General features: G+C 35.1%; 1 protein-coding gene across 3 annotated transcripts in view; it reads right to left on the bottom strand.

The window, feature by feature from the left end:
* Nucleotides 1-15,929, bottom strand: part of GAS2 (growth arrest specific 2) — a 128,827-nt gene that overhangs the window by 67,710 nt on the left and 45,188 nt on the right. For all 3 annotated transcript variants that reach the window (XM_049890725.1, XM_049890724.1, XM_049890726.1), the window contains exons 4-5: nucleotides 13,600-13,741; nucleotides 744-807 (exon numbers count right to left, since the gene is read on the bottom strand). In XM_049890725.1, the coding sequence (XP_049746682.1) occupies nucleotides 744-807; nucleotides 13,600-13,741 (206 nt within the window). The remainder of the gene's footprint in view (nucleotides 1-743; nucleotides 808-13,599; nucleotides 13,742-15,929) is intronic.

Genomic DNA, 15,929 nt, shown 5'->3' with positions numbered 1-15,929 from the left:
TCAGAAGCCCTATTTTATTAGGGGCAAAATAATAGAAAGGAAGGCATGAAACCAAAGCAAGCCCGCTTACCTAAAACAATCCCTACCTCTGCTTCTTTTAGCTATGGTTTCTGGTATTTCTTCTTCTTTTTATTTTTTTTTTATCTTTTTTCAAAAGAAAAAGATTCAAAATATGTCTTTACATAAAGATACAATTCTATGCCTTTCACTAATCATAAACACAGAAAATAATGTTTAAAATACCCCCCACCCCACTCAGGGATGGAAACTAAAACAGGTCAGAGGTGAGAATTTTAATAGGGTGAAAATGGAGAAAAAGAAAAAGGAGGTATTAAAATTAAAAAACAAAAAAGGAGAGAGGGAGTAACGGAGGCGAAAAGGAGGGAAGGAAGGAATAAGAAAGGGATGGGCATGTACTTTCCACTAAGGAAAGAGTAACTGTTAAATAAAATACCACGTATAAGATTTTATCCCCTTAAGAAAGAGTTGGAGGGAAAATATATTTGATTCAAGGAGGTTTATCAAGTGCTTAGATACAATGACTTTGACAGCAAGATCATGATGTTAAGAATATGGCATACTTTTGTTTGAATTGCTTTCTAGATGTTCATACTAATCATATTTGAATGAGCAGCTTCTGCCCATTAAAGTTAAGCACCAGCAATGAAGAGCCAGCAAGCTTCTCCATTGCTTGGTTGCTGAGATGATCTATGTCTCTCCATCATAGCAGTAGTTGGACTTACCTGGCTGCAATCCGGCCAAGCTCTAGCAAACAGAGACACACTTCTCTGGGTTGCTTGTGAAGGACTGAAAGACAAGACAGAGGGGGCACTTTTATAGTAGAAAGGATTGTAATGCAGCTCAACAGAGAACACTCTTGTGGATGGTCCCCATCCCTCATGCTCCCAGGAAATGAACTAGTCTACACACACATTTTCATTCTGACATTCACAGAAACCATCCTATACCACAGTGTCCTTAGCACTACTCAAGACATAAAGCGCCTTTCAAAATTCTTTGCCCGACCTTTCCTAAAAGCTGTTAGTCTAAGGAAATCTCACCCTGAGAATATTTCCTTCAATTAGTTAATGATAGTAAGTCAGTATTGGAAACATATGTAGCTGGAATTATGATATAAATAGTTGATAGATGTTTGAAAACACACAGCATGCAAAGCTCATGGAGAAAAGACTGGCTTTTAAAACTCCAGGGTCTACCTTTACCAGTGATTTTAGCAGTAGTAATTCAATGAATACGGGTAAATACTATACAACACAGTCTTTTGTTATCCTCCAAATACTGATTAATGTGAAATGAGACATTGAAACTTGATGCCCTCTCCTAATCAAATCTGATTAAATACTTAAGAAAGAAAAACTCCTTCAGCTGAGTGGATTTTGTAAATATTTACCAATCTACCATCAGCCTGGTTTGCCCATCAGATGAGAAAATTAGAATGCACTGTGCTGTGCATTTATATTTCTATTTTAACATAATCATATTGCTTAATAAATATGTTTTACTGATAGCTTTAGACACATTCATAATGGTGATAAATCATATTTGTGTTTGTTGAGCCTATCAGAGGAGTATGCAGGGCTTATGCTACTCTTTTATAAGCAAGATTAGGGAATTAAAAAATGTCATTTTTCAAAATATCTAATAAAGAGAACAGATATTAGAAGATAGTATTTCATTAAGAACAGTCTTCACACAGACTTGATTAATAAGCTAATAACTGAAGATATAGCTTATAAATAAATTTTAAAAAATAATTATAATGCTTTAATTCTTAAATATAGAATTTTTGTAATGATTCCATTTCCCAGCATTATGTGATTCCCTTCACTTAAGTATCAGACTCTTCCTCCTCACAGATTGTGGTAATCCTAATATTTGGCCTACTGACACCACAATGGAATTCTGCGGGAGCGTGTGATAAATGGAAAAATACTTTTACTTGAATAGTAGAAGTATGTAATTTTGTTTATAATCTTATTATTATCTGGCTTTAAAGTATCATTTTAAAAACTTTTACAATAAATTCTAATTCTTATTAGTAACGCTCATTAAAATAGAATTGATTATGGAAAATCTGAATTATGGAATATTTCCATTCTTGATAATAAAAATTTTAGTTTCAGTTGACCTTTACAGATTTTCATTTGACCTTCACAGACTGTCACAAAACCCTAGTCAGGCGAGCCTCAAATTAGTTCTAATTAAAGGGACTTAAAATAAAGATAATTACTACCTTCAATTTCAAATGTACTATTAGTTGACTCAGGGAGTCTTGGTGGTGTAGTGGCTAAGCGCTCAGCTGCTAACCAAAAGGTCAGCAGTTCAAGCCTACCAGCCACTCTGTGGGAGAAACACCCACTCCACAGGAGAAAGATGTGGCAGTCTGCTTCTGCGAAGATTACAACCTTGGTCACTCTATGGGACAGCTCTACTCTGTGCTGTAGGGTCTCTATGAGTTGGAATGGACTTGACCACTACAGGTTTCTTTTCAAATCAGCTGACTGGCTACAAGGATACAAACTTCACAACTTTTGACACATTAAATCAACTTCAGTGCAATGCAACATATGGGCTGTAAAATTACACAGGCATCCATTTCAGACAGAGAACAATAATAAATGTCACAAAAGAAATATAATAAAAGCAAAAGGATGAAAATCAATCTTCTCATCTAGAAAATCAGTTTCTTCTGATTTGGACTTTTTCACCTTGTCCATGGTACAAAATAACAAACAAGAGCTTTGAGTGGGAGAAATGACTACATAAAATCTGAGGAACATTTTCAGGCCCTATTAATATCCTCATCTTAAGTGAAAGCCGTGAGAGGCAAGTGGCTGAAGCTCCAGGAGCCCTGGATACAACTTCATGTATTTCTTGATGGAAACAGTATAAAAATATGGAAATCATTCATGAACAGAACAATTAAAGTGGATGTGCAGGAAATAACTGACTATAAAAAGTACTACCTGACACAAATATAATGGTTCTTTAACCAGCTTATTGTACATCTTCTTAGGACTGTGGCAACATTGGTATGTTTGGTATGTAAATATATATTACCAAAAAAATTATATAATTTATATTTATTCTGAAAAAGAAAACAATGAAAGGTAATTACTCTATTACCCACATCTGATTTGTCTATTTTTAGAAAACAGACAAATCAAATGTGGGTAATATAGAAAAGACAACGTGATGTTTAGGATGCATAATTATTTTGTATTTGTTTGCTTCCTCAATTTGGCCATCAATTTAAGACAGGTTTTGTGGGCCAAACATTGAATGCTGACTCTAACACTGACTCACTACAAAATCATTTTGGAAAATTGGAAAGACACTGCATGATTCTCTATTTTGTCTTCTTAACAGAGCCAAGTCATAGAATTTAAGGCAAATCAACCTCTTCCCCTGCATCAGCTCTTAGGAAAATGCTAAGACAAAGATAATGATTGACTTCCCAGTTTTCTTGGAAAATACATTCTCTTAGAAAGCAATAAAATACTTCAAGACAGGCCAATAATATTGCCTCCCATGTTTTTCAAATATTGGACGTACCATAAGTGGCATATGTGGCAAAAAAAATCAATATTTGATAACTATGAATGAAATAATGCTAAAGAGATTCACCACTTCTACAGTAGAGCAGAATAGTTCCGCAGAAAGCATTGGATCTCTTAATATCGAAGATGATAAAGATTATGTGATGGAGACAGCAGTGTTGACGATGAGCAAATTGGATAAAGACTAAAAAGTTACCTATCTATGAATGTGAGGAAAGGCAAGAATTTAAATTATGTAATATTAATTGCAAATGCAAACACTCATCACTGTAAAATTAAATTTCAGAGTCTTCAAGTCTCTCTATTTCATATAAGAGGTGACCTTGTTTGATTTTTGCACTAAAGAAAGTTCTAATCTAATGTTAACAGATGGGAGGGTAAAGTGATCCTGGGCATGGGCCAGAAACATCTAGGTGTGAATGTCAGCTCTGACACTTACTAATCGTGTTATTCTGGGAGGTTACCCTATAAAACTTCAGAATTCTGAGGGAAAAAATAGTGTCTACCTCACGATATAGTCGTGAGGATTAAACAAAATAAAATTTGCTGTTATTCTTAGCACAGTGTTTGGTACATAATAAACAACTGCCCGTTTTTTTTATTAATATTGTTGTTGTTATTGTTAACTCTTTTCTTTAATATTATTTTCATTTGGCTTAGTCAATTAACATTAGTTCACTTTTTTTTTTCTATGAGCACTTTGAGTACCTATCATGTGTCAGTCACTATGTTAAGGATGGATGAAACCTTGGATTAAAACATTTTTGCTATTAGGAGATATGTATAATTTAGAGTGGCTCTATTATCATGAGTATATTTTTATTTATTTTTTATTATTTATGTTGTACCAGAGATAGTTAATTCTAAATTCTATCAGATTTCACATTAAATAGGTCAATTTGGCCAGCATATAAAAAAAAAAAAAAAAATACAGACATATAAATCAGATATACTATGGGTTTTTTTATAGTCATTATGAGTTTGTGTTAACTATAAAGCTTAAGTAACAATTACATTAGAAAATACATCATTTTTTGAAACGTTAATTCACCCATTCCTGAGAAGAAAATAACTTGTATGTTTCAATTTTTAATAAACTATGTCAGCTGATTATATATTGCATATATTAAAAGCTCAGATAACTTAATGCATGTCTTTGTCAGTACTATTAGAAAGCCAGCTTTTAGTGGATTAAGTTCAAACTAAAGCTTTGGATTGAGTCGTGAGTACTACCCATTTTAAACATGATTACTGCTTCATTTTTTCAAAAATTAAGGAAACTTCCATTTACACTGAATTTTACAGTTGGAAACATATTTATTTCCACTATATCATTGTAACATTGATGTGGCCTTTTATTTTGAATTGGGACTGAAGAGGAGATTGGCATTGCTTTTTATTTTCCTCTGAACAAACTCTCTGCAAAACAAATAAAAAGCTCTCTAGTCAATGGTAATTATTATGCAAAATGCTTTATCATTCGAGGCTTCTTTTTAAATAATCAAAGGCATCTCGAAGAAGAAGAGCACAATACAGAACACCTCCGGGAAAAGTAACACAGATCCCTATTCAAAAATATGTGGCAGGAGACTCAGTCTCATATCCTAGATTCTATAAAAATCTCATGGGCATCAAATGTCAAATGGAACGCTGCTAGTTCCAGGAACAGAAAGTGAGGCTTTTTGCTAAAGCAATGGGTAGAGTTTCAATGTCATAAAATCTGCAGGGATAAATTGCATTAGACCTTGAATGTATAAAAAAAGTGTAGCTAAATATATTAACATATGAACGATGAAGTGAAAGCATGGAAAATTGTCCTCTCCGGTTGGTTTCTATACAATTAGAGGCTATGATGTTCCCATTGTTCTTGAAAAATACTTTTTTAGCTTTTGATTTGGGAAGAAAAATTAAAAGATTATATTTTCCTAGCTGAATTTTGAAAATATCTAGAAAAAATCATTCATTAATGACCTCCCACTTTTCCAGAATCAAGAACAGCTTCCAATGATCAGAGTCCGGTAGAGTAGGAGATATACTAAATTGGAAATCAGAAGAATTGAGTTCTAATCCAGGCTGAAAAACTTCCTTATCTCTACAACAGGCATCATTCTATCTACTTGTTCTTCCATATGAGTTCATATTATGGCTAAGAGTACTTGGTAAATTATAAGCACGCAGTAAACATTATTCTTTCACAACTTAAGTGTGGGCCACAGACCAACAGTATTGGCATCACCTGGGAGCTTGTTAGAAATGTAAATTATTGGACCTCACTTCAGACCTTCTGCCTGCAGAAGAATCTGCATTTAAACAGGCTTTCCAGGAGATTAGTAGGCACATTAACGATTGAAAATATTAATCATTGTTATAATCATAACAATATTAGTTATGATTCCTATAACTGTAGGGCTAAAAATATCTAAATATGCTTTGCCAAATGAAATGTGCTGTACAAATGTGAAGGATAACAGTGGTGGTGGTGATGATGAGTGGAGACAAAACGATCCTTGCACTGAATTAGCCCTTAGTGGGAATTATGAGCTTTTCTCCTCTGCCAGGATCTGGAAGGTACAAAAGACGCTACCCAACAAAGTGAAGTGATAGTTATAAACTGCTCCCAATGTCATGCCACTCTCAATCTCTGAGTTTAAAGATAGGATGCAATTATAGACCTAGCACCCTAATTTAGGGGCTTTAAAATGATCTGAAACATACTGCATTGGGCAAATCTGCCGCAAAAGACCTCTTTAAAGTGTTAAAATGCAAAGATATCACTTTGAGGACTAAGGTGTGCCTGACCCAGGCCATGGTATTTTCAATCACTTCATATGCTTGTGCAAGAAAGCTGTACAATGAGTAAGGAAGACTGAAGAAGAACTGATGCCTTTGAATTATGGTGTTGATGAAGAATATTGGATATACCACAGACTGCCAGAAGAACGAACAAATCTGTGTTGGAAGACGTACAGCCAGAATGCTCCTTAGAAACAAGATTGGCAAAGTTTCGTCTCACGTTCTTTGGGCATGTTATCAGGAGGGACCAGTCCCTGGAGAAGGACATCATGCTTGGTAAAGTAGAGGGTCAGTGAAAAAGAGGAAGACCCTCAATGGGATGGATTGACACAGTGGCTATAGCAATAGGCTCAAACATAGCCATGATTGTAAGGATGGTGCAGGACTGGGCAGTGTTTCGTTCTGTTGCACGTAGAGTTGCTATGAGTCAGAATCAACTCAAAGGCTCCTAACAACAACAAAATGATCTGAAGCTAAAGAGAAGAGGAAAAAATAAACAAAGATGAATCTTGTAAGCTCATTCATTTTGTATGTATGTGTGTGCGTGTATGTGTGTTAGTATCCAAATTTCTCAGAATGCCTAGTCAGAATGATTTAAAATATTATATACAATCCACATATAAACTATAAAAACAAAGAGTGTTCTTTCATAATCTTATCAGAAATGGAAGATGTATGGAAAAATGTGGTTAATTGCCTTTGCCACTAAATTGAGAAATGTTCTGGAGCTTCAGCAGCCAGCAGTCCTGGTAGCCTCTAAATAAAGCTTATTGAATTAATTAAGTCATTACAATTTAAATCAGCAATCAGAGGCAGTCTTTTCTAATTTGGTTTGTTGCTGTTGTTAGGTGCCATCGAGTCGATTCCGACTCATAGTGACCCTATGTACGACAGAACGAAAACTGCCCAGTCCTGTGCCACCCTCACAATCCTGTTATGCTTGGTTTATATTTCTTTTTTTCTTCCTCCTCTTACTTGAGATAATCATATGAATTTCTAAAGTTAACTCAAACAAAATGTGAATGTCTGTAACACAGTGGCAAGACTTTAGGAGGTAAACGGATCTGAATTCAAATCCTAGCTGGATCACATAGAAGCTGTGGAATATTGGGCAAAGTATTTTCACTCCTATGTTTTAGCTTTCTTATCTATAAAATGATGGTGGTTGGAAAACTGGATGTGGTAGTGGATGTGAACTGCTTACCTATCATTTATTAAGCATATATTATTAAGCATTCTGCAATAAAAATCTAATCCTGGAGAAGCTAGAAGGTTGTCCACTTTCCTAATTCTACACTGACTCCTTCAAGTCCTTGACAGACCTATCATTCCAGGAAGGCATTTCACTCTCTCGATCAGATTCAATACTGTTCTCTCTCACATTTTCTCTGGCTTAGAGAAAATGGCTAAATTGGGAAAAGTTTTCTCGAGTTCAAAAGTAAAAAGTGAATCGAGAAGCCAACAAAGTAAGTACTTTAAAAGAACAGATGTTAAAAAACAAAACGGTCTGAAATAAAATGTTCCCAGGAGAGAAATAAAGTGAATATAGGTAACCCAGAACTGAATGAGTGCCCTGCAATCATTATTCTACACTAGTTCTAATAAAAAGTAATCATTTATTTTTTCCCCACAGCAATACTCTTATAAGTCCACGACAATAACAACAACAGCAGCAGCAGCAAGGGATGACGTATCCAACACTGGAAGACAGGTATAAAATCTTTTTCTGATGCAACCTATGAAAAAAATGTTAAAGATTAAAAATCCACAGACTATCCTTTTTGCTTTTGAAAAGTAGCACTTTTTTTTTTTTTTTAAATAACATTACAAAAAATATTCTAGAAGGGAGCAGGTAGATTACTGTTTGCCTCTGAAGCCAAACACTGACCACTGTTAAATAGGACAAAGGATTTTGGAAAACTGTGCTCATCAGAAGGCTGCATCAAAAAAAAAGACAGTACCACACAGCAAACACAAAGATAATAAAAATAGAAAACAAATTCTCAAGCCAATCACACACATTTACATGCTAGCACAGCAAACAGCAAACCCTTTTTTGCTGAGTAGATTCTTTCTCAGAGAAATAGGTGAAGAATAGTCACTGGCCTCCAAATCCTATAATCATCCAATAACATAATGATATTGACACAATTACAGCAAGCAAAAAACTGCATATTTTTCAAGTTTACCCCATCCCCCTTTTTTTCCATTTCCCAAGCTCACCGGAATATATACAAAGAAAGCAAAACAAAAAAGCTTCTGAAAAAAAATTAAGTTAACTTGACAATGCGAATTATATAATATATCCTAATACAAAAATGTCATTGATGGAAAAAAATGGTTTATTTTAAATACCTTAGAAATAAAGCAGTTAGTCTTCTAAAAATTAAATTTACTCTTAGGAAGATTATCCACTAAGGCATCCTAACAAATTTCATATCTCTGTGAAACTGAAAACAGAAATACTTTCATACATAGAGCCTTTTCAACATTTTCCTTTTCTTTACTCCACAATTAAAAGAATATTCATTTCTTTTAAAAGATTTAACGGGGGAATATTTTTGTCATTAGAGTGATACATTACATACTTTTAAACAGTCACGTTCATCTCTTTAACCTAAAGCACACCCCTAAACATTAAGGAATCTAATGAAGCTAGTTATTATTCTTAATAAATCAGAGACATAAAAAAGAAAATCTCCCCTAGTCATGCATTTGAATGCCAGATTGTTTTGAACAGCAGGGGTAGCAGGTAAGCATTACATGTTAAATCCTTCCGGTTAGAGTATGCTCAGTGGTACATGAATAATCTCTATCATTTGTTACACAAAAACAAATGGCCAGCCAGTCGATTCCGACTCATGCAACACTATAGGACAGAGTAGAACTGCCCCATAGAGTTTCTGAGGAACATTTGGTGGATTTGAACTGGTGATCTTTTGGTTAGCAACCATAGCACTTAACCACTACGCCACCAGGGTTTCCATCTGTTACTATAAAAGAAAAAAAAATTTTTTTTTTTTGTACTCAATTCTCTAATCAACTTGAAATGTCTGTTTTAATTTCAACAATGTGAAAAAGTCTTTATATTATGCTGATGCGTAAAAATGTATGTCAATAAATAATTTCCCATGCAAATTTGTCTGAATTACATCTTAATAAATAAAATTACTTGTTCATTTTTCAGATTATGGGCTATGCCTGTTTACTTCCTAAAGTTTGTTGAATAGGTAATTGAAGAAGAAAAAGATGATCACTTGGCAACCCCATTCCTGTCTGTCTTTCAATTTCTGACTCTGAATTGTTTATTATTATATACTGGATAGAAATGTGTTAACCTCATATTCACAGTATCAAATAATTGCTCTATATTCTTGAATAGTTTTCAAGAATATGATTTTTGGCTGGCATCTAAAATGAGCACAATTTGTGAAGGCTGCCTCCAAATGTCATAGATTCAGTATATTTCCATTTCATTTACTATTTGAAAAACATTTTATTAGACATCCTGGTGCATTAACATTTGTGCCTATCTCTCTTTATTTCCTTCACATAAACTTTAAAAGTGGATCAAAGGATAGGAACACTTCTGAGGCCTTTGATATTTAATGTCAAACTGCCCTTCGAAGAAGGCATTCCAATTTCTACTTTTCTTCAGTAATGTGTAGAAGATCCTATTTTCCCACATCCTCACCAACATTAAATATACAATTTTCTCAATCTTTGCTTATTTTGTATATGACAAAAAGGTATGTAATAGTTTTTACTTGCATTTAGATTATTCCCAAGGTATCCAGTTTTTGTTTTTTTTTTTTTTTTAAATCTTTATTGGCTTTCTGGAATTATGAATTGGCCATTCATGATCTTTGTCCATTTTTCTACTGGTTCATTTTTTAAACACTTATACTTTCATTTCTATTCAGAATATAGTAAACTTATGGTATAACAGCTGACATTTCCCAGAGGAAAATTATCTCTGAAGAACTCCATAGAAGATAAATTGCAGGGTTATATTCTGTGAGTGATCGCATCACGTGCATAGGGAGTTATCTGCCAAGAATCAAAACAACAAGAAACACAAGAGTTGCATAAGAAATAAATGGCTGTCCACACTTTACAGTTCATCCCAACACACCTTCCCTGACCCTCTGTGATTTCTTGTCATTAGGTGTTGTGCAAACGGAACAGATTGAATGAGTTGTAAATCAAGATCGCTCACAAGTCTTTGTACAAAAAAGCTCTGCCACAGAGGGTGGAATATCAGTTGCCACAAAGATAAGAATGCTTTATCCAGGCAAAGACCTTTCTAACAGCTAAAAACAGAAGCCTCTTGATACACACTCAGTCCAGTGATCTACTTTATCATTCATTCAAACAGATTTTTCCCCTTCATCAGGGGCATCTTTTCATTTTATTTGCTGTTCAAAACCCTAGGACACAAAGGACGCTCTTCATCTCGTGTGCTACTGAAATGAAATCTTGAGGTAGGAAAAAAAAGAAAAAAAAAAAAAAACCCTTGCCCTAAATTCCCTTTCAAAAGTGAAGCGTGAAAAGACTTCAAGCAGAGTACACAGTGTTATTGTTGCAAGAAAGTCATTTCTGCAAGTACAGAGTCCAAGGCCATCGGCAGGGGCTCAGTTGCTTCCTCACCCACAGTGAATTAAAAAAAAAAAAAAAAAATCCAAGGAGAAAGCGTTCCACTTGGGGAAATGGAATTTCTCATTGTCCTTCCTCTTGATTATCATTAACACCTACGGGCACAGATGTTTCCTTTCTCTGAATAATCCTAAAGTCAGTGTTATAATATTAGCCCACTTCGTCTGTCTCCTCAGGACTTATTATGTCCTATTCTAAGCAGCAGATATTTCAAATTTATTTTTTCATTAAGTGGCAAAACAGAAAACCTGTTTGAATTAGTTTGATACCCAGAGGACTAACTTGTTTTTGAAATTTGTATAACCTTGGAAACTCTTTCTTATCAGCCTTCTTGAACATAAAAGTACATTTTAATTGCAAGTTATAAACTGAATTATAATTTAAAGAGTGATCATAATCAAATTTTTTTATAAAATAATCCAGTTACTATGTATAAATATAACAGACTTTCTTTTCATAATGCTGGGTTTTTTTTGTTTTGTTTTCCAAAAAGGGGTGAAGAACTAGGCCATCTCAAAAATCTTGGCATAATTTTATATGCTATGGAGTAGGTATTTACATATAAAGGGCATTATTACATAGTTAGTTTTAGGCTTTATTGTTTCAGGGTAAGAAGTATTATTTACTAGCTGAATGTGGTTTTCAAAAGCCATGAAGGTAAATAATTTGCACATTCAATAACACTAAAGCCTTGAGATATAATGATATTTACTCCAGAGAAATGTTGGCATTAGATTGATTCTTCTTGGAGTCCACTTGAAAGTTTTATTATTAGTTCAAGTAACAAAAGAACTCATGGACAGTGAGCAAATGGAGAACAAGATCATATTTATATTCATAGCTCCTAGTAATGAACTTGGCCTGGAGTGCCCACTGAAAAAAAAAGCAAAAATGCTTTGTAATGAGTACCTGTAGAATGGACAAACTAACGATAAAGCAGATTGCTCGCATGGCAGTTCTCTGGCAAATGCAGTGACGCTCCAGAATTCAAAATCATGATGTTAACTGTCCACATGTGCTGAGTGTAATTCCTATGATTAAGATTTTATTACGTTGCTATATATACCAATGGACATTTACTAAATCTCTCATGTTTTTACCTTCAATAATTTCTCTACATTCTCTTCCTATAGTCCCCCACTCACATAGTTTCCTACAAAAGTCAAAGTTAAAACCTTGTAGTAAAACTACCATTGGACAAAAAAAACAAAGGAAAGGCATTACAGACATGTGTTATCTATCTTATATCAAATTTGTTTTACTTTTATTTGAAGAAATGGTAAGAACAATCAAAGCCCAATTATACAGTGAGAGTTTAAGAAACACACTATTGTATATATACAGTTTGCTACTATATGATTAATCTGGTTTATTTTTTCATTCAGGTAAAATGGTCTCCCAGTCTAAATTTACATTATTTGCTTCTCTGCTGAGAGAATTCTCAGAAATTTGATGGCAGTCTTTTCCATACCATGTCAATTGCTCTTGCAACAAATACAAATTTCCTTCAGCTTCTAAAATGAGTAAGATTTCAGTTGTTACCATCAATTTCCTAGTTTCAGCAAGAGAATATTGTTTTCTGGAGCTTAGGGGCAAACTGTATTCTGAATGTCTGGAAGATAATTTGTATACTTACTCTCCTTGAAGGATGATCAGCTTACTTTGATATTAATATCTCATATTATGTGATTTGTAAACTGATTTGTTAAAGAACAAAAGCTTTCTTTTCCCTAGACTTCCCCCTTTCTTCACTGGGTTCCATTTCACTAAAATGGGACTTTAATTCAAATATTGTTCATATTAGAGTTGTAGGGGGTGGGTGGGCAAAGGGTGATGGGTGGGAGGGTGGGGGAATGGAGCCTACATAGGAGGTTTGAACATTCAATCCTAGGATATCAAGTCATCTCAAAGCTGAACAACCCAATGTATGTTTCCTCACTCTACAGTCTAAAAGTAGGCTTGCAAAAATTCATTCAGGAAAAAAACACAATTTTCTGTGTAGGTCTAGGCCTTAGGTATCTTTTTTTTCATCATCTTCAGTTATCTCAACCTCATGATTGACTGATTTTTAAACATACTAAAAAGTAACTAAATAAATAGACAAATAAATAAAACTGCAGTTTCAACAAGACAGACCTTACACTAGATGGTGTTTCCATATTTTTGCAGAGATGAAGACACAGTTGTGCTCTCTATGGTCGGAGCATATCTTGCTACCCTTTTAATCCAGGTCAGAGCCTGGTGTACCATGTAACCAAAGGTTTTCCAAATATCCCTCCATCTTGCATTAATGGCCTTCATTTTTAGCTTGGAATAACTTGTCCTACTCCTGGTCCTATTCTTTTATCCACAATATGACCAGTAGTAAGAGCATAAACAGTTTTACACTTTCAAAGGGTCAACTTTACAAGCCTGCAAGTTGACGACAAATTCACATTTTTTGTTAAGCTAACAATTAGTAAAACAGCATCATGCAAAAAAAAAAAAAGTTAGTTTCGATAGTTATACTGATGAAAACAAATAATAAATCTAATGCTTTATCAGCTAAAATGATGAAGGAAATACATACCCAAACCTTCCGATTCAAATAGACATGTTTCATCCACACCTAAATCTCGGCACCAGGATAAGAAATTTGCTGTATTGTCTCGGGCAAAAAAAGAGCCCGAGGGTGCGCTGGCTTTGCATGGAATCTTTTTCAAGAGCAGACTCTGAAAAACAAAGAAATCGCACAGCGCTGGAATATCTGGCATAGTCATCACAGCATCCCGTATTAAATCTACATTTATTTTCTCAACTCAGTACTTCAGAATGACCTCATGTCAATAAATAGGTTTTTGAAGACTCACAAAAAAAGGAAATGAAATGCTAACGAAACTTACCTGGAATGAACAGACTTTGAAAATCTGTGCATGCAAATAGCCTTGGATTTTGAGCATCTAGTAGTGAATGTCTACAAGTCCCTTTTCTGCCTCAGATTGCCTCTGTTTCTCTTTCTCTTATTTGTTTATTTATTTGTTGGCCTTCCCTTTCATCTAAACTTTCTATCAGTATTTCCACAAAGCATTTATGAATGGATTTCTCATTTGTGAAAGGGGGATATAGAAAATGTGAATATCATGCATGAACATATAAACACACACCTGAATTCTTATGTGTATACATACATACATACCATAAAAATTACAAAAGCATTAGAAGGTCAAAAGAGAGCAGCAGGTTTAGCTAACACAAGTTTCCATTACCAATAGCAAGAAAGGGAGAGATTAAAGATATTTTAACGATAACATTCTACAGTCTTTCTTACAGACTATTTTCTTTTAAACCCCGAGGTATGGCAATACTATAAAAATGATTCTGGTTTGAACTCTGCTATTTGCCTTTGAAATATATTTCTATTTCTATTCTCTACCATTTCATCCTGGGGACTAAAAAATGGTTAAGATAAGGAAGGGTATAAACCGGGACAGACTTTCCTATTATTAGTCTCTCATAAAATTCGGGTCAGGAAATCTTCCTTGGCAGGTATTATAGACAGTTTTTGTTGTTGTTGTTTTAATAGAATATACCAGTTTCTATGATGTTAGGAGTTGAATTATGTCCCCCCTAAAAGATATATGTTCTAGTGCTAACCCCTGGTACCTGTGAATGTTACTTCATTTGGAAATATGGTCATTGCAGAGGTAATTACTTATTATGAAGTCATTAGGGTGGGCACTAATCTCTTTGTGACTGGTGTCCTTATGAGGAGAGGAGACAAAGAGAGACACACAGGGAAGAAACCCACGTGAGGACGGAGGCAGAGATTGGTCACAGGCCAAGGAACATCTGGGGCTATCAAAAGCTAGAAGAAACAAAGGAAGAATCTTTCCCTAGACCCTTCAGAAAGAGCATGAGCTTGCTAACATCCTGAATTTGGACTTTCACTTTCCAGAACTGTGAGAAAACACATTTCTGTTGTTTTAAGCCACCCACCAGTTTGTGGTAATTTTTTACGACAGCCCTAGGAAACTAGTACACATGGCTTTCCACAAAGTCAGAGAATCACTTCTATATATCAGGTCCCTATGAGTTGAAGGAACCCTGGTAGCCCAGTGGTTAAACATTTGGCTAATAACCCAAAGGTTAGCAGTTCGAATCCACAAGCTGCTCCTTGGAAACCCTATAGGGCAGTTCTAGTCGCTATGAGTTGGAATTGACTCTATGGCAACGGGTATGAATTGGAACTGAGCAGCCTACATAGAATTACCTTTGCTTCCAAGAGTAAGGATCAGAGAAGTACTTTGTTATTTAAATTCATAGAGTGTTTCCACTCTTCATTGTGTACCAACAGATATAACTAAAATACTATCTATTGTGGAACCCCTTAACAAGGATGGTGCCATGGATTGAATTATGTCCCCCCAAAAATGTGTGTATTAACTTGGTTAGGCCATGATTCCAAGTATTCTGTGATAGTCTTCCATTCTGTGATTGTAACTTTATGTTAAAGAGGATTACGGTGGGATTGTAACAGCACCCTTACTCAAATCACCTCCCTGATCCAAGGTAAAGGGAGTTTCTCTGGGGTGTGGCCTGCACCACCTTTTATCTCTCAAGAGATAAAAGGAAAGGGAAGCAAGCAGAGAGTTGCGGACCTCATGCCACCAAGAAAGAATCACTGGGAGCAGACCACGTCCTTTGACCTGGGATCCCTGCACCTGAGAAGTTCCTAGACTATGGGAAGATTGAGGACAAGGACCTTCCTCCAGAGCCGACAGAGAGAGAAAGACTTCCCCTGGAGGTGACGCCCTGAATTTGAACCTGTAACCTATTAGACTGTGAGAGAATAAATTTCTCTTTGTTAAAGCCATCCACTTGTGGTATTTCTGTTATGGCAGCACTAGATGCCTAAGATAG

Source organism: Elephas maximus, chromosome 7 (assembly GCF_024166365.1).
Source record: "Elephas maximus indicus isolate mEleMax1 chromosome 7, mEleMax1 primary haplotype, whole genome shotgun sequence".
NCBI classification, from domain to species: Eukaryota; Metazoa; Chordata; class Mammalia; order Proboscidea; family Elephantidae; genus Elephas; species Elephas maximus.
The sequence above is the reverse complement of the archived record's forward strand: the minus strand, read 5'-3'. Positions and strand labels throughout refer to the sequence as shown.